Source organism: Leptidea sinapis, chromosome 13 (assembly GCF_905404315.1).
Source record: "Leptidea sinapis chromosome 13, ilLepSina1.1, whole genome shotgun sequence".
NCBI lineage: Eukaryota > Metazoa > Arthropoda > Insecta > Lepidoptera > Pieridae > Leptidea > Leptidea sinapis.
In genome coordinates this window covers 1,652,447-1,672,772 of record NC_066277.1, presented here as the reverse complement: position 1 = coordinate 1,672,772, position 20,326 = coordinate 1,652,447, and the positions used below count along the sequence as shown (strand labels likewise).

The 20,326-nt window shown below is 37.2% G+C and overlaps 1 protein-coding gene across 2 annotated transcripts in view; it reads left to right on the top strand.

The window, feature by feature from the left end:
- The first annotated feature begins 1,492 nt into the window (after positions 1-1,492).
- Positions 1,493-20,326, top strand: part of LOC126967689 (epidermal growth factor receptor substrate 15-like 1) — a 31,698-nt gene continuing 12,864 nt past the window's right edge. For both annotated transcript variants that reach the window (XM_050812273.1, XM_050812274.1), the window contains exons 1-12: positions 1,493-1,570; positions 1,953-1,997; positions 2,631-2,765; positions 3,515-3,613; positions 4,088-4,243; positions 6,029-6,139; positions 8,183-8,410; positions 9,521-9,702; positions 10,430-10,751; positions 11,709-11,798; positions 13,807-14,169; positions 16,181-16,282. In XM_050812273.1, the coding sequence (XP_050668230.1) occupies positions 1,544-1,570; positions 1,953-1,997; positions 2,631-2,765; positions 3,515-3,613; positions 4,088-4,243; positions 6,029-6,139; positions 8,183-8,410; positions 9,521-9,702; positions 10,430-10,751; positions 11,709-11,798; positions 13,807-14,169; positions 16,181-16,282 (1,860 nt within the window). In that variant the 5' untranslated portion in view covers positions 1,493-1,543. The remainder of the gene's footprint in view (positions 1,571-1,952; positions 1,998-2,630; positions 2,766-3,514; positions 3,614-4,087; positions 4,244-6,028; positions 6,140-8,182; positions 8,411-9,520; positions 9,703-10,429; positions 10,752-11,708; positions 11,799-13,806; positions 14,170-16,180; positions 16,283-20,326) is intronic.

Sequence of the window (20,326 nt, the reverse complement as noted above, 5' to 3'; positions counted from 1 at the left end):
TATCCTCTTCCAAAAATTTTACTTACATTCGTCTTATTATCTCGAAGTCAACATTTTTGATGGTTTCACTTTTACCACGAGTGAATTGCATACATAATGTTTTTTGTGACTCATTTTATTGCATAAAAGTGGACTTAACACATTCTTGCATATTTCATTGTTTTTATTATTGGAACTACAGCAAACCTGATATAAATTCCAGCTGAATGCTATTTTAATAAAATCGACAAAGAAAACATGATTTAAGCAAAAACCCTATAACATGGGTAAAAGTACATCTATTTTATAGCAATATTCTCGTTATCACTGTTTTTTGGCATGTTTATTTTGATTACGATAAATTTACTGAAAATAGAAGACTGTAAATCATAAATTAATACTTTTGGAAACATATTTCATGTAAAGTTTATTTTAGTCGAGTTTGTAGTACATTATACTGAAAACGTTAGGTGAAAAGTATTACATACGCGTGGAAACAAACTTCTGGATTTTTAATATTACCAACGGCTAGCAATACACATTGCACCCAACCATAATGTTAACTTTTATATCATTAAAGGAATAAACATTTCGACAAATGATAAAATGGGTTACTTGATAGATATGCAAGATCAATAGCTTCGTCCCGTTTTATCTCAGCCTAAGTTGAATATTACTTGACCTTTCTATTTGTATTGAAGTAACTGACTCTACTTCTGTAGTGATAATATTCTAAGTTTCATACAATCGCTATTTTCTTAGAGAGTTTCGCTAGGCTGCAGAACAATATTACCAAAATTTTTTACACTAACGAACTATTGCTGTGACGCGTTCTACAGCCCGTTCCGAAGAATATAATTATTATTTTATTCTTAATATCGCAGCTTCTCCCAGAGGAGAAATATCGTAAATACTAACAATGGGTCAACGCCTTTGATGTTTTGAGAAATGCCGCCTCTTTCCAGACATATGTTTTTCTGTCAGGATGGTCAAATTTCTTCTATTGTTTTCTTTGTTTGGTCCTTATTTCTATCTGTTGGTAGAAGTGTGTAGGGTACTAGGAAATTAAATAGTACAACTATTTATTAAGTTAATTTGTTTCATTAGAAGAAACAAATACATACAAAAAATCAAGTTCTCAATTCTAAGGATGTTGTGATATCCATTTTTTTTTGAAAATATAAGTAATGATTGAACTAGAATAAGGACCTATTTTCCTCATATCTCACAGGAGGGTATATTATATATATATAAACAGTATCCAGTTATACAAAAAAAAATGTTCAAAGTGTTAATGTTCAAGTTATCAAAACTAATAATGCATTTGTACCGTTTAGTTGTAAAAAATTTTGAATATTACATTTTTTGTCCAACTGGAATCTAGTCTCGGATAAGTTTGTGCGATTTAAATTCTTTGCATAGTAAAAATGTGAGTATTTATCTACTTCCCTGATCTGGGGAACGACTCACTTTCAAACGTCATTTTTGAAATTTCTCTCTTTAATCAATAGGTAGGTACTCAATGGAGTATAGGTATTGATTGGACGACGGAGAGATGTAAAAAATGGCTGCTTTGCCTTCACCTACTCAGGTAGAATTTAAAAAAATAATATACCTACTTTTAATTTTTATTTATTATTCTACAGTAATAATTTTAAATTTTTAAGAGTTACGTAAATTAAATAGTTCATAATATATGAACTTGATAAAATCGGGCGAATAGTCTTCAAGTTTTTGGTCACTGTTGTTCTTTTTAAATAATTTGAACACCTTACATTAATATTTTAGCTGTAATTTATTTAAGCAAAAGTGTAGTGTTGTGTTAATGTCGGTTCTTTTTAAAGCGAATGTAAATGCTTCTTAGTTTAAAGTGGTAAATTTGTATGTGAGATCTTCATGAGAAATGTCACACCCATACATCTTTATTATCAGTGTATATCCTAAATGTTTTGATGAAAAAATGTGAATTGCAGGTGGCCGGGATACACGGTTCTATATATGAGGCATATTATCATCAAGTAAGTTAAATTGAGTAGTTTAGTTAATAATTATTCTACTGGATTTATGCTCTCCTTCCTTCCTCTAAAGTAAGGACTTTTATTGAAGTTCAATTGAATACTTCTTGTTATTTCACTGTCTTAAATAGGTTCGCAATGGCCTTCATCAAAATAAGGGGTTTTCACTTTGTTACAGTTGATTTTCTTCATAGCATTCACATTAATTAATGCAAATATTAGATAAAATAATCAAAAATCAATTTACTTTGACTATATGTTATCTTAGGTTAAATACATATCAGTTGAATAAGAATGCATAGAATTTAAGGCTTGATACCTTCAAAGTAGCTGATATTCATTTACTCTAAATTAGGACTGCAAACAGCTTTTCTCTGACTGCATAGCTATCATTTAGTGCACCTCTGTCTAGCTAATCTTTTCATAGAGTATTTTTTTTAAATCTGCAGTTCTGTACATATTATAAGGTATTAGAATGTTGTTATACTCATTTGAATTCAATTTTATAGTCACTTTTGTGCTTCTTCATATCTTGCACTAAGTAAATAACTTAAAAAGTTTTACAGTGAATAATATTTTTATGTAGTTCATAGTTTTTTTTATAGTTTGAATTGAATTTATAGTTTAAAATTACAGGTGGATCCAAATGGGTCAGGTGCAATACAAGCCCTGGATGCAGCTAGATTCCTAAAAAAGTCACGGCTCAGTGATGTTGTGCTTAGTAAAATATGGGATCTCTCAGATCCTTCCGGGAAAGGATATCTGGATAAGGTGAGTTGATACATGCTATTAATAACTAACAAATTCTCAGTCTCACACATTGCTCTTCCCCACAACACAACCCACTATCAGCTGATATCTTTTCAACAACTAGTATTTACATATAACAGATTCTAGATAAGAGATAATAGGTATACCAAGCTAAAACTAATCTAGAAACCAAATCCTTTTCCAGAAACAATTATTTAATACAAAATTTTATTATTAATACAAAAATTATGATAATTGTCTGTTACACAGTAAGCTATTCTGAACAATGATGTTATGAGTTGAATTATGTTTTTAGTACAACATTACTATTTAAAGCAATGAAAAAAAAATCCTTTTCAATTGGTTCTTGGTAATAATATAATATTAATAAAAAAATATGATTACTAACTATTATGAGATCCATTGGTAGTTATAAAAAATTTATGTATAAAAAAGTTATAAAGAGATTATTATGAGCACAAACTGATAGTAAGACAAACAATCTAGAATTTTATGTTAGCCAATATGGACCCTTTTAAAGTGATAACCATCACTTCTCAGTAGGCAGAGCTCTGGCATGGAATGCCAGAGGTTGTGGGTTCGCATCAAGATGCGAGCATGGTTCATAAAATTTTGTTTTCAAATTATATTTATGTTTTTAAACAAATTAACTTGTTATAATGAGAACAAGAGAGGTATAAAAGGCAAATTTTCTCGTTGTGTTGTGTGCGCTTCGTAAGAGAGGCTGAGTGCGGGTATGTCTGTTGCAGGCGGGGCTGTTCGTGGCCTTGAAGCTAGTGGCGTTAGCGCAAGCTGGTCGCGAGCTCAGCATGGCGCTCGTGCATGCGGACGTTGCGCCTCCCGCGCTGGTAACTGCCGCACCGCTTGTACTCGGACTAGTTCAGTAGGCGAAAGATAATTTTTATCACTAACCTTTGATATTTTACAAGTTTGCTTGACCACACCAAAAAAAGTTTCTAGGACTAATTTGACCTACTCCACTTCTAAAGTATGTTACATCTCATCTTCTTATTTTACAAAAAACTAATGTTTTTAGGCGGTAAAGGTTTAAAGACCGATTCTAGTTGACATACGGATAGGGGGGCCCACAGGCATGGATTACTTAGGGCATCAAGTAGTCTTAATCCGTCACTAAGTGTAAGGAAACTCCACTTTTTTTATCTTTTACCTACTTTTACCTAAAACCACGTTTGTCTGAAAGATTTTTATACCGCAATTATTAAACTAGTGATAATGTCTTAAAAAAAGTGGCACTTGTAAATGATCGAAGGTTAACTACAGTCGCGTATCGGGTTATTCTAACCGAGATGCGCATGTCACAGGCCGGGGTCCAGCCACCGACGGCGCCCCCCGCGCAGGTGGCGCAGGTGGCGCCGCCTGCGCCCAGTGACTGGAGCGTGCGGCCTCCTGAGCGGGAGAAGTACAGCCAGCTGTTCGACTCGCTTCAGCCCGTCAACGGCCTCATACCGGGCAACAAGGTGCGCCTACATACTGTCTAATATTACATTCACGCTGCTACAGACACCTCATCAGCATACAATGAAGAGACAACATTCTTCTACCGCACTTATCACGGGTACTGTTCCGAATACCTGTTTGATGATGTCTGATTCATCTTCGCACGACACGCCACAAATTACGATATCATGCCCACCATCTGGATGTGCGGCGTTCCTCCACAGTGCGGTAAAAATAAAAAGTAGTAATGTAATTAACAAATTGGTTTGCCCTGCATGAAGATTTCTCCCATTCCGTGTCCTTCTAAGTCCCCAGATCTTAACCCAATACAAAAATTTGTGGGGTTTGATGGTTCAAATACGGGCCAAAAAAAACGAGAGAACTGGATAAGCAATTCAGCTGCATTGCAACGAAATTTGGAATTACATGAGAGGAACCGACATATGCAGTCGTTAATCGGGTCGATGCGTAACCGATTGTTAGACGTTATTACGAAAGCCATGGTGCTTAGAGCGACTTTGCTTTGTCAATTATTGATCCTTAAATTAAGATGGTAAGATATAGTTAATATTAATAGATGTTTACAATGTTAATCTTAACTTTTAACTATAACTTTTGTATGAAATCTTGTGTCTCGGGTTATCATCGATTTAATGTCGATGATCAAACCCAATTAAAAATGTTTTGTTTAATTATTTATCTTAACTTTTTGTGACAACTCTGCCAAAATAGGTAACAATTTTGCCCGCTCTTAAGGAGCTTTGTCTCTGTACCGTTTATTTACTCATGTGCTGTCAGTGTCTAATAAAATAATAAGTTACTTAGGAAATGTACGTTAAGCGACTTTTGACCTACTAGTTTATTATGACTAGGAAAATGACCTTACGACTAACGATTCAATTTTAACACAACAATAATTATTCTGACTTATTTAAAACTTAGTTGCAGCCATTGCACAGTATCACTAGTTTTGAAGTTCACTAAAAGAGGTATTATAGTTGTTAATTTTCACATCGATATCTTTCCTAGTAACAGTGTGATACATAGCTCTGTCTTATGCGGGATCTCGCACAAGCACACTCCGACGGCTACTTGGCTAGTTCCGCGAGCTGACACCAGCACTTGTGTCGCTCCCAGCTATCCAGCTGTCGGTGACAACTGACAACTGACAACTGGGTGTGCTTTGCGCGACCAAAAAGAGCGAGGGACCGCGTCTTAGTTTAAGTTAACCCTGTGTACTTTAAGTGTGTTCATATATTAAATAAACTGCATAATGTTTATAATGTGTAATTGATAATGTATTTTTTGATGCTAGCATTCATTTTAGTATTTATTCATAAATACTTTTTCTTTTAAAGACTTACTTTTAACTGTTGATAAATTGATTGTTTTTGTCATTTTAACATTATCACGACCAGACCCTCACTAGTATCTGGTGAAGGGAGTCTGTGCTGTAACCACACGTTCATTGCTGATTCCAACATCTGTAGCTGTCTACCGCTGCTTGATCGGCCAATTGCTTCAGTGTTTCCACATTATCTGCAGTAACTGCAGAAATAAGCCTTCCACTACTGGCATCTCGATACTATTCTAAGGCTCTCGTGGCCGTGTCTAGACTATCGTGCGCTCCCGTATCTAAATCTTGTAAAATAATGACTATCTTGAATGAAAAAAAATAAATTAACAAAGAATAAAAAATGTAGCGGCCAATACGTATAGCTTTAGAAAGTTTGTTTAAGGCAGTAAGAGGGAACAGCTCTCGTATGTAGCGGACCGTAGTAAGTAGATGTTAATAAACATTGCAGGTGAAGGGAGTGCTGTTGGAGTCCAAGCTGCCGCTGCAGACGCTGGGCAAGATCTGGGACCTGGCCGATCAGGACAAGGACGGCATGCTCGACCGACACGAGTTCATCGTGGTGAGTCGCCATTGAAGCATTTACATCGAGTGTTTCATCTAGATCTCAGATCCAGATTCCTGGAGCACCCTGGTGCTGGTACTCGCTAACCTATACATTTAATTGGAGTGTCTGTTTGTAATATTGAAATAACCGTTTTTTACTACATGTATATAAATATACATACACCAAAATAACATTTTTGACAATTTTTTTCTGTCTGTCTGTTTGTTCCGGTTAATCTCTGAAATGGCTGGACCTATTTTGAAGGGACTTTTATGGGCAGGTAGCTTATGTAATAAATAGTAACTTAGGCTACGTTTATTATAGAAAAAATAATAATTTTAGAAATATAAAGTAATGATGCAATGTCCAAGAAATGGTCTCTAAAAATAATTTATATAGCAAAACAACGTTTGCCAGGTCAGCTAGTAAAAAATAAAACCGCACGGATGGCGCGTTCATTAGCCGCGTGCTATCTTCTAATACGTCATTGATAATGTAATCTATTCGCGCTGGCTCAACTCCGGAGCTGGTTTCTAACATACTTAAACCACTGTCAACTAACGACAATGTTGTATACCTTATCTTATCTCTAAAAATAATTCAAACATGTTAGAATCCAGATATCTTGTCACTCTTTTATGAATCTGCATTTCAATATGTATGCCAATGGTAATTTCAAAGCGTACATTATAGCAAACAAAAGGCTTATTCTAAGGTCTGTACTCCAAAAGAATTTTACTCAATAACTTTTGTATTAATTCACATTTACTTTTTTGACTTACTCGTTTAAGACATTGACTATTTGACGTTTTGAGTGTGTTTGTTGCATCATTTTACATTTTACATATTATATTGTAATTGAAATGATTTGTAAATCGATGTAAATATAAATCTTGATATAAAAGAGTGGCAATGAGTTTCTTGCTACTTCTTCTCATTAGCTCAACCCTTTACGAAGTAGCGGTAGATTCAATAAGAAAAATATATATTTTTTTTTGATATTTATAAGTGTCATTTCCGTGACCTACGTGAATAAACTGATTTTGATTTGATTTGATTTGAAGGCGGCCCGTGATGAACATTGTCACTGTTCACAATTCAATTGTGGCTAACGATACACTTGCTCACGAATTACGTGTTGACCAAATTGAAATACCAATACGTTATCATGCCATATATCGATGAAAAAGAGATATGATATACGAAAAGCGGGAATATATTTTTAAATAACATTGTCAGATCGCCGCGCATAGCTATCGGCCGTAAGCTGCTTACTACCATTTATTTATTTATTTATTCAGGAACAAAACAGTCTTTTACAATAGTAAGGTTACAAATATACATAAACTAGAACACAAAACAGTTCCATAAATTAAATACTATTTTTAATTCACAATTGACACTTATAAAAAAAATAATAAAGATATTTTAAACCAAAAGTGAAAACTATAAAATAACAACAAACAAAACGAAAATTTAAACAGTTTGAACTGTTAGAGTATAGTTGAGATTAGGACACAACAACAATGATTTTATTATTTACAGTTAATAATTGTTTTACATTGATTATAATATCACCTACTATTTTCTTATATTTTTGTATAACTACAAGAGTGCCTCCTATTTCCTGGAGAATTGGTATAAGGTGATACATAAAAAGTAATCTTAGAACGAGAAGAGATTCGCGGTGTTATAAATTTAATTAGATTAAACAAGGATGCTGACTCAAGCTTACTTACTTACCAGTGGGGAGGCTCTTTTGCACAGGATGCCGGCTAGATTATGGGTAACACAACGGCGCCTATTTCTGCCGTGAAGCAGTAATGTGTAAGCATTACTGTGTTTCGGTCTGAAGGGCGTCGTAGCTAGTGAAATTACTGGGCAAATGAGACTTAACATCTTATGTCTCAAGGTGACGAGCGCAGTTGTAGTGCCGCTTTTAATCATAATTAAATTAATTAATAAAAATTTAATCGATATAGTTTCTTCTGTTAATTAGTGGGGATATTCTGTGCCTTTGAGACGTAGTGGCATAATCGATAAAAAAAAATATTACAGGCGATGCACCTGGTATATAAGGCACTGGAGAAACACGCAGTGCCGACAACTTTACCGCCGGAACTCCGCGCGAAGCCCCCGCGGCCTCCTTCGAGACCCCCGTCGAGGCCTCCGTCCCGACCTCCCTCGAGACCTCCGTCGCCGCAGCCGCGGGGGGCGCCGCCCCGGCCTCAGGCTCCGGCCTCGTCCTCCGCCGACCTGCTGGAGGGGCTGCTGGATCTCTCTAGCGTGAGCGAGTTGTATTAATTACAAATAAAAAATGTATTTTTATCGATGCCGCTGTTGGGAACTTTGAAACCGGCTCTTCGGTTGTACTGTCTCCGACCTTCGATAATGCGGCTCGAAACGGTTTCGTCTATTTATTATTATACAATATGTTTTATACAATATGTGTATCCTATTTATTGAACCTAATAAACAAAAAATAAACGGAAAATAATTAAATCAAATGGACTTAGTGGAGTAATATATTTAGAAATTACTGTCGATTGCAAATAGTGAGGATTGCCACAACGACACAATTCTGCCTCACGTGCAGTTCAAAAGATAAATTAAAACAATTGAAAGTCAAAAACTACCACCCAATCCAAAAGAATGCGTTAGACGTGATGATTTAGTGTTAAATTTGCCCTTTTCTTTTTACACCGTCGGAAAGTAAAGATTTCAACGAATAGGAAGTACACAAACATTTTAAAAAAGCTGATATTTTGACGGGTGAAATTTCGATTGAAAATAAGGGTTCTTTTCCGATATTTGAGTCAAAATTAGGTGAAAAAGAAATATTTGAATTCAAATAAATTACAGTGTATTTAGAACACAAAAAGGTAACTTTTTACAATATTTCGTGAAAATTTTTATTTTGTAAAATATAATTTTTCACATAAGCTTTGAGGTTAAGTGAAAAAGTGTGACTACAAAAGTTATAGATTTCTTTATTTCTTACAACTTTTTGTCATAGAACTTGTAGTTTTGCTGAAAATCGAGATAAACCGTTTCTTTACCCTAACCCCCCCCCCCCTTTTTTTCCATTTCCCGACCTCAGATCGCCCGTAATTTATGTTTCCTTTAATTTTTATTATATTCTTGTCCTTTACCACTGGGTTTCATCCTACTATTTTTTTTTATTGGTTTCAATAATTATCGACCCTGGTCTATGAGAAGAACGGGCAGAATAAACTCAGCGGACTTTGTTTCTTCATTAAAATGGCTACAGTGTTACAAACTAATATCGTATAATTAAACTTATTATTTAACAGCCTAGGGCGGTGGCACCATTCCCATAAGAAACCGATATAGACGATGTATGTCTGTTAATGTTTCAATTGAATTGATTGTCAGCCGGTGACGGCGGGACCGGGAGCTGCGTGCGACGCGGACTGGATCTCGGACAGCGATCGTGCGCAGTTCGATGCCCAGTTCGTGGCCGCTGACGCCGACCGCGACGGCTACGTGAGCGGCGCCGAGATTCGCCACGTGTTCCTGGACTCGGGCCTGCCGCAGAGTACGCTGGCCCACATCTGGTGAGTAGCGGAGCCCGGGTTGTAATCAGTGGGAGGCTTCTTTGCACAGGATGCCGGTTAGATTATGGGTACCACAACGGCGCCTATTTCTGCCGTGAAGCAGTAATGTGTAAACATTACTGTGTTTAGGTCTGAAGGGTGCCGCAGTTAGTGAAATTTCTGGGCAAATTAGATTTAACATCTTATGTCTAAAGGTGACGAGCGCAATTGTAGTGCCGCTCAGAATTTTTGTATTTTTCAAGAATCCTGAGCGGGCACTGCATTGTAATATTAATAATAATAAGCCTTTAATGAATTTCAACAACCTTCAAATACATAATAATATAATCTTAAGACTACGCGTATAATATAAAAGTTATGTTATTGGAACTCCACTGTGGGTATAGGACATCATCAGTATCCTCCAGCTCACTCCATGTATCTCTCTTCTGTGCTCCTCTCCATTCCTTTCCTGCCATTTTTATCATAGCATCTACCCATCTGTTTCTCGCGCTGCCTCGTTTTCTTTTGTCAGCTGGTCCTTCCCAAATTGTCGTTTCTACTGTCCATCTTTTGTCCATGAATCTCTCCACACGACCTACCCAGCGCCACTTTTGTGTTACAGCGTATTCAAGAGCATCTATCAGTTTTTTCCTTTTCCTGGGTGGGGCGTTTCAATTACCATCAGCTAAACGTCCTGCTCGTCTCATTCCTTATTTTCATAAATAAAACGAGTGCTGTGTCGCAGGGCCGTGTGCGACGTGGAGGGCGGCGGCAAGTTGTCCCGCGAGCAGTTCGCGTGCGCCATGTGGCTCGTGCGGCGCGCGCTCCGGGGCGTGGCTCCTCCCGCCTCGCTGCCGCCCGCGCTGCTCCGGCCGCTGCCTGCTAGCCTCATGTCGGAGCGGGACAGTGCGGAGGCGGCGTCGCTCGGGCCGCAGCCCACGCCCGAGCTGGAGGCCATCGCGCGCGAGGTGGACGGCCTGGTGCGGGAGCGACTGTCGCTGGAGGCGGAGCTGGCCGCCAAGCAGCGCGAGCTCGGAGCCCGGAGCGCCGAGGCGGACGGCCTGCAGGTATGCTCACTCCGACTGCATAAAAACTTCATCTACACTATTTTTATTTATCTCTTTGGCAACATCGATAAAACTAGAGGCTACTGACTTTCATAAAGCTTTTGACAGAGTGGATCGCGTAATACTATTACAGAAGATCGCTTACAATGGCATTTGTCCAACCAGTAACTAGTTAACACAAACATGGATTCGAGCATTAACGGTGCATCTTATGAATCCAATATACGATAGTTTATATTTTACACTGTTTATTCTTTACTATCTACTTTTCATGAAATATTTGATTTCATAATTGGACTTCGAATCTCTCGAGGTTAGGATATCGAGAAAGACTGTTAGCTAAGGATGCAATGTTACGAGAGGATTATATCTTTTGCCATACTTGAATTGTGGGGTGTCAACTAACCAGCCGAGCTTATATTTGAGTTATCAAGATATAGAAATACCTAATGTGGATGATACCAATATGGATGGACCAACTGCACCATATTGGTTTAATGTTTGGACAGAGTGTCCACTGTATCTACTAAATGTTATGGTTGCTCCTTTCACCACCGCAACAATCACTAACAACAATATAGCACACACACACACACACAAAGAGGAAACAATACAATTGATCAACAATCGTCGTTAACGAGGACTTTATTTGATTAAAAAAACTCTTCTTAAAATAAACTATTTAAAATTATATCATATTGTGAAGAGTTTTGATTTATAAATTGCCAAAAGATATAAGACACAACCTACCTAAATATGTAACACCAAGTGACATGAATGAGAGAGAGATAGATATATAGAGAAAGAAAGCCAAATAATTTAGTTGCGCGTGGCTTTGAATTGATAGTCGGTTAGCCTAATGTATAGCTAGCTGCCCTCTAATAATAAAAATAAAAAATAAAAGTCGAGGCGAGTCTGCAGCAACAATATTACCTCCGGCTAATGTGTTTGTTGTAGAGTGAGCTGGACACTCTGACGGCGACGCTGAAGCAGCTGGAGAGCCAAAAAGGTGAAGCGCAAAAGAGATTGAACGACTTGAAATCTCAGGTATTTACCACTATCTCAATATGGATGTAGTTCCTGAAAGATGTTCCAAGCCACAAACATCACTCTTTACGGAATTCGTGTTTGAAGTTTAATAATTATTAGTGTATTCCATACATGTGGGTTGGGCTACTAAGTCATTATATCATTTAAAGAGTGACAGTAGGGCTGTATTTTTTTGTCAGTTCGTTAATATGAATCACGTGACCAGTTTTGTTAACTCAATTTCGACATGATTGTGGTTTGGTACGTTTTTCTAGAATTACGTCCATATACAACAGTTACACTCATACTCTTCTAGTACTTATATTATATTATTTAATTTTATTCGTATTTAGGTTTTTGAAAATCTTATTATTAGGTTTATTTGATTTTATTTTTAAGTTAGCTCTAATTGTGTTTTTTTTTATGGAATAGGAGGACAAACGAGCGTACGGGTCACCTGTTGTTAAGTGATCACCGCCGCCCACAATCTCTTACAACACCAGAGGAATCACAGGAGCGTTGCCGGCCTTTAAGGAAGGTGTACGCGCTTTTTTGAAGGTACCCATGTCGTATCGTCCCGGAAACACCGCACAAGAAAGTTCATTCCACAGCTTTGTTGTACGTGGAAGAAAGCTCCTTGAAAACCGCACTGTGGAGGACCGCCACACATTCAGATGGTGAGGATGATATCGTAACTTGTGGCGTGTCGTGCGAAAGTGGAATTCGGCGGCAGGAATCAGGTTAAACAGCTCTTCGGAACACTCCCCGTGATAAATGCGGTAGAAGACACACAATGAAGCAACTTCTCTACGCAACGCCAAGTGATCAAGCCGTTCACAGAGTACTGGGTCCCCCACAATTTGAGCTGCTCTACGTTGCACGCGGTCAAATGGATCGAGCTGATACTGGGCACGACCAAAGATGACAGCAATACTACATGTAGGATGCAAAAAAGGAACGCATCCTATCTCAATCTGCTGACATGTAGTGCCAAACGCGGCGGGTCGCTGGTGGTCTGCGACGTTGGCGTCGGATAGGATGTTCTGACAGGGGCGTCGACAGAGACGGTAACCATCGGGATGTGTAGTCAGCAGAAGATCTAAGAAGGACGGCATGTGGCTATTCACATCCGGGAGCCGCGTTGGCGACTCAACCAGTTGGGACAGACCATACGCCAATGCAAAATTATGCACAGATCGTCCTGCCTAGTCTGTAGTACGGGATCTAAGCCATTCGGCATTGTGCCCGTTGAAATCACCCATGACTACGATTTCAGCGGAGGGGATCTGAGCAAGCACGTCATCAAATGCCGCTTGAACGCAGCCCCTGAGGTGATCCGTTTCTGCGTTACCACTATGGGACCTGTAGACACACGTATAGATGCGGACGTGGTCCTCTAAATCTACGCGGAGCCAGAGAGTAGACAGGTCCCTTCCCTCAAAATTGCCAAGACGGCGTCAGCAGATATCCTCCCTAACGTACATACATACCCCGGCATGAGGCAAAAAATAGATAGACATGAGGGGAATAGCCACCGGTTCTCGACACTAACCTATGCGAAACATAGCGGCACTAGGCCGCTATTTCACGCCGGTATTCTGTGCGAGTGTAGTAATTAACCCGGACGAGTCTGGCCCGATTGTGCTGACGTCAAAAGACGGCAGCGTGACTCTCTCACTTCTAAAAAGCCATTATTCGCCTCTTACGACACCCATGGGCCTGGGACTCCCCTATTATTTTTACGCCCCGGGGAAAGTACAAGGCAAGTGTGTTATTTATTCATTGTACTAGAACCAGCTAGTTGACTGTTACAGCTTGTTCTTCTTTTTCGTTTTTTCTACTTCTAACTGGTATCTCTATTGCAAGCTATGGCTAAGTGGGTCTACAATTTAACAATAATATGTAATAGCCACATTTTGTTTAGTTTAATAATGATTAATTGTCCGTTGATTGTCCGCAAATAAATAAATACACTCATATTGATTTAAAAGAATATCGAATTCATTCGGCCGGGCACAAATTGCAGGTTGATAAACTGAGGAGTCAGGTGTCGGCACAAGAGGCGGCCGCGGCGGAGACAGAGGCGGAGGTGGCGGGTCGGCGAGCTGCCGCCGCGTCGCTGAAGGAGAGGGAGCGAGCGCTGGCCGCCGAGGCCGCCGCGGCGCAGCAGCAGGCCGACGAGCTGACCGCGCGGGCCAGCCGCACCGTGCTGCTCGTGAGCCAGGCCAACATCAAGCTGGCGCACCTGGAGGAGCAGCACCGCGCGCTCTCCTCGGCCCTGCAGTGCCTGGCCAGCGGCGCCGGCGCGGCCGCCGTGCTGGACCTGCAGCCGCGACACTCCGAGCAGCACCTGCGGCAGCTGCTGGCCGGCACCGACTCGCTCTCGCAGGTACGGCGAACACAACGTTAATTTAAATCTCGGCACAGTAACACGTTTTCTAGTTAGTAGCCTCGATTCTCTTCCTTAACATTTGAGTTGAGGGTAGGCGCGCTAGCGCAAGCAGGCGGCACAATAAATCCTAGGATTTAAGTGCATTTTAATCCCCTTATAATAATAATAATATTAGACCTACAGAACACCTGTCCGATGTATAGTATGTGTTCGCTGCCTTAAAATATTCCTGTATTTTTTTTTATAATAAAAAAAGATCTTAAGCTAATTACAATCTAAAATGCTGCAAATCGCGGAAATTAGAAATATGAACAAACATAATCTTGCTATGCCTACTGCTCGGTTAAGTCGAGTTAGTAATTCTGTTATTGGCGATCCCAGAAAATGTACAAAACAAATGTGTTACGAAATTTAAAAGAATTGTTAAAAAACGTTTGTGCGGGAGAGGTTATTATAACATAAATGTTTTTCGTAATGATCCCGCAGACTGGGAATGAAGCGGACACCCTCAGGCTCTTTAACTATAAATGTTTATTGTACGATTACATTGTAATTCATATTTAAAAAATAAGCCTTAAATACTAGTAAATTAACCTATAAAGGAGGTGGTGTGTCTGATAGTCACGCACTGACCACCTTGGCCCTTTTAACTTACTGCACACTGATGGATGCCATGATATGACAGAGACATATACACTGACTTTAAGAAAGCATTTGATTGATTGACCATTCTATTCTTCTTGACAAATTACTACAAATAGGTATTCGAGGCAACTAATATCGATGGTTTTCAGTTTATATTGCCAATAGATGTCTAGTTGTTCTAAATAGTTTTAAATCTCCTACTATGTGTATTCCTTCAGAAGTCCCACAAGGATCCATTCTGGGCCCCCTCTTATTTAATATTTTCGTAAATGGCATATCCTCTAATTTTAAGCATTCCAAAATAATACTATACGCCGACGATATGAAAATACTTTGCCCGGTTAATTGTGTTCGAGACGCTGAACTTTTACAAACTGATCTAGATAAATTTGTTAGTTAGCTGCAAAACACAATTATCTCAATATTTCAATATGCTTTATTTGCACATATACTATAAAACAGAATGTCATAAATGAAAATTACTCAATATCTGGAACATCAATAACAAGAGTATCATCCATTAAAGATCTCGGAGTTATCTTTGATTCAAAGCTTCTATTTGATCTACACATAAACAATATAATTATTAAGGCTAATAAGACATTACGATTTATCATAATGATGTGTTCTGAACTAACATCAATTAAACTGATGAAAATATTATACTGTGCTTACGTTCGTAGCCATCTAGAATACGCATCTCAAGTATGGAATCCTGTTTATAATGTGTACATTAACCGCATTGAAGCAATACAGAAAAGATTTATACGTTACCTACAATTCCGTACAAAAAACTATTACAATAATTACATGTCACACTGTAAAAAACTTCATTTTTTGCCTCTTCAAGAAAGGCGACGTGTTGCAGACATTACTTATATACTAAATATAGCAAACGGTAGAGTTAACTGTGCAGAACTGCTAGAGCAGATGTTGGCTTACGAACCAGTGTCAGCTCCCAAAGGAGAGGCAACCAACTTGAAATATCATCATCAATCAGCAAAATGTAATTATAGACAGAACAGTTTTCTTATAAGAGCATGCAAACTTTATAATGAAGTTAATAATGAATACGACCTTGACTTATTCAAGACGACACCATTTCAATTTAGACGTCAAGTAAATAAAAACTTTTAATTTATATAAAGTAAAAGTAGGTTATATAATATTATATTAAATGTAGGTAAACGACTATACACAATAAATAGTTATTATTTGTGAAAACTTTCTGTTGTATAATAGATTAATTTTTAATATGTACCTAGCTGTAAGTTTTCTAAAGTTGTAAAATAAATAAATAAAGACCAGAGTGTCTGCCAAAAGTCCATTAATAATTTGATATGACGTGTCATGTTGCCGGCAGGAGGACGAGTCGCTGCCGACGGGCGCAGTAAACGGTACGGACCCGTTCGTGGGCGATGCCTTCTCGCGCCGGACTGACAACGACCCGTTCGCCGCCGCACAGGTACTTTTTTATGTGACAAGGTGAACAGTGATATAGATAATTAATATAATTATAGATAGTCTCTTTCTGTTAGACAACCGATAAAACAGGCTAGGCATACACTTTAGTGTGCGTGACAAGCTACGTCTTACACTCGCGATTTCTATGACACTTTGTGGTAGTGTGCGTGAATTGCTCAAAATAGAGGTTAGTTCTAAAATCAATTATATTAGACGTTTTCGCAGCTGTCTGTCACATTAAACCTACCTAATGGGTTCGGTGACTGTATTAATAAGTGGTTATTAAGTCAAAAATGTAACATTAACATTTTTTTTTAAATCTTATTTTTTATCTGGTATACTAAAACGATTAAACAATGATTGTTTATCAATATTAAATAAACAATTATCGGCCCAAATTTGAATTTCATTCATTTTTTTGAGATTTTCTTCCACTAAAAACCTTTAAAAACGTTATGAAACTAATTTTGCAGATTTTTGAAGTAAAACTTCTTTAGGCGTGACTTGGGGGTAACTCGGTACTTGGTACTAAATATTTTTCTGACGGAAGTAACGTTAGAACTTCCGGCAGAAAAAAGTCAGTTGAAACAATTTTTAACCGTTATAATTTAATGGTTTAAAAAACTGTTTCAAAATGCTCAGTAATATTTTCTGAAAATCTCCAAGTGTATTTGTTCATTTATGACTACTTTGTAATAAATAATAAATAAAAGTTCTCAGTCTGACGTTTGCGACATTCGTTAATTTTTCTTCGTCCATTGGACAGGCAAAAGGTCCGAGCCCATAGAGCCATATTCGTTAATATTCAATAACAACGTTATATTGATATGTGTGATATTAATAATTTAATTATTTTTATTCAATTATTCATTAATAACACGGCCTTAATTAATGTAAGTATATATTTAATGGTATTAATTAAATCTTCTTGCCTTTCAACTTTTTAAGAATATTTGTTATATACTGGATGGCCTAGAATAAGTGGGACAAACAAGGGCAAACGAAAATAACATATTTTGTCTATGAGCTTTCAGATAAGCACAAAAAGTATATACAAGGTGAAACTAAATGGGTATACTATGCTTTGAACCAGACATTCCTTAGGTCATCTCTAATGACTATGTGAAGTCAGAAATGAATTAGCATTATATTTTAATACAATGTTTAAAGTGCTAAGTTTCGCAATAACTATGATTCCCTCGACCCTAATCAGCTGTTTTTTTGAACTCTCTTAGACCTAAAACAGATGAAAAACGTAGATGTGACATAATATCAGATACTAGTAAAATGCCTTCTATTCATTGCAGCTGTGAAGCAATTTGTTTTCTCATTTTGCCATGAAGACAAAGTTATTTTGTGTGTGCATTTGCTTAAGCTGACATTGAAAATACTTCTAAATTTGTATTTACTGTAGTTATGTAATACCCAATAAAGATAGTTAATTCTAATCTAATTATGAAACTATGTTATGTTAGTATTTACTCTGATTTCCGCGAGTGTTACATATTAAAATAAAACACGTTTAAAAGATAAAAACTAGTGTAATTGTAACTGTGTTTTTACATTTAGTGTTTATTTAAATATGTTAGGTTGAAAAGATCGGCCTGTCTGCGTTAATACTCTTTGAATTGTGCTTTGAACACGATATTTACTGCTCTGTGTGTATGTAGGCAGCCTGCACACTGCACCATTTTTAATTCAAGATTTGTTTATTATGTTCGAAATTAAATAAGTTCACATTTTTGATAAGTTATTACGTAAGCACTTCAATGTAGAATTATTCGAAGTTTTCTTCAAGTTACATTGAAAATAATTCCAAATTTGTAATTGTAGATTAGTAGAGTAGAGTGTGTGTGCGTGCGATACTGTGTGTTTTTGTGAGTGTTGTGTGCGTGTATATATGTTAAGTGCGTGTGGAATATTTTCTGTCTGATCTATGTAAACATTGGATAAGTTATTATACTCTGTACATTATTTAAGTTGTTTAAGTAAAATCTCCGTTGCCTCATAGTCGAGAGACTTTAACCACTTCTCTACGATTTTTTTACAATCGTTATATTGTTTTGAGTGGATATGTAGTTTTTTATTTATTTTATTGTAAATTTGAGCTGAGAGACTATTGTATTGTGCGCTAGCAAACTTTGTTTTTGTTCGAGGGACTTTAGTTACGTTAGGTTGCCTCCTACTTTGTTTATTATTTACGAGATATGGTACTTCTTTATGTTTTTTGATTAAAACATGTTTCAGAAACAGTTTCCTCACAGAGAGTAAACCGCACTCAAGGTAAAGTTGTTCTGTAGAATATCTGTAACGTTTGAAATACATGGCCTTAATCAATGCTCGTTGCGAGCACTCAATGTCTAAAAACTTTATTTTTGCAGCACCTCCCCACACTGGAATGCAGTAGGTTAGGATGGATTCAACTAGTGCAGTATATATTCTCTTTAGCAGAGTGTTAGAGGAATCACTATCGTTCTCAGATTTGTCATTCTTTGGGACCACGTACCTCAGCGAGCGAAAAACCCATATTAATTTTCTGACTCTTTCAGCCAGTTGCTCAAGGTGAGGGTACCACGAGAGCCTCTGATCAAGTATGACTCCTAGATATTTGAAATTATCTACTTTATTGATTTGGGGACAGTTACAGTTATTATGTTTGCTAAGTTTACAGTTATGAACTTTCAGACTAAAGTTGCCATCGGGCTGATTATTATTATAAATACTGAAGCATATATAATTTGTTTTAGAAGTATTTAATGATAGTAAATTAGACTTCAGCCAAGCAGATATTTGAGCCATTCCTTTTTCAGCGCTATTTTTTACATCTGCCCAGGTACTTCCAGAAAAGACAACGGCTGTATCATCAGCGTACGAAAAAATTTTAGCATTATCGATTGTAAGATTGCACAGTTCGTTTATATATATTAGGAATAAAGTAGGGCCTAATATGCTGCCCTGAGGTACACCATATGTTACCTCTGTAGCTTCGCTGGAATACTGTTCTAATTTTACTTTTTGTTTTCTTTGAGAAAGATAATCTTTAAAAAGAGTTAAAGGCATACCTCTGATTCCAATATTTTCCAGCTTGTTCACAAGAATAGGGACAGAAACCGTGTCAAAGGCTTTTTTTAAGTCTAGAAATACTGTTATACACTTTGAATTTTGTTCAAGATGTTCGGTTACTAATGAAGATAGCGCAGTTACAGCGTCTTCTGTGGATATACCTTTTCTGAATCCAAATTGCGAGGGAGATATTATATTAAATCTGTTAAGAAAGTTAAGAAGGCGAGAATTTATTAGCTTTTCTAAAATTTTAGAAATGCAAGGCAAGATAGATATAGGTCTGTAATTATTAACGTCATTTCTGTCCCCATTCTTGTATACTGGGGTAATAATTGACTGTTTTAAGGAGGAAGGGAAGATTCCCTTACTAAAGCAAAGATTTGCAAGATGGGTTATAATTGGTACAATATCATTTTTTACATACTTTAAATACTTAGTTGGGATCCCATCCCACCCAGGAGCACTGTTCGTTTTAAGACTCTTTAACACAATATCTACTTCGTTAATGTCTGTTTCAAGAAGTACGAAAGAGTTTAATTGAGTGACTGTATTATTAATTAGATTATTGAAAATGTGCAATGGCGTAGGATCTATATGTTCTGCAAGTTGCTTACCAATGTCTGCAAAGAACTTGTTTACGAAATTTGCTGATTCATAAGGTGAAGATTTGGTGTTTAGTAACTCTGTGCTCTTAGATTTAGTTTTACTTGAGTATGTGATGGTTTTTATATTTCTCCAGAGTAATTTATTGTTAGCGACAGATTTTGCAATGAGATCTCTTTCGTATTGCCTTTTTAGTTTTTTTATTAAGTTATTTACATAGTTTCTGTATCTACTATATGTTATTTTTAATATTTCGTTATGAGGATCATGTTTTGACTGCATTTGTAATTACATTATTTCTGTTATTTATACATCTAAGAATACCGGGAGTAATCCACGGCTTAATAATTCGTTTGCTCTTTGGTATTTTTACTGTTAC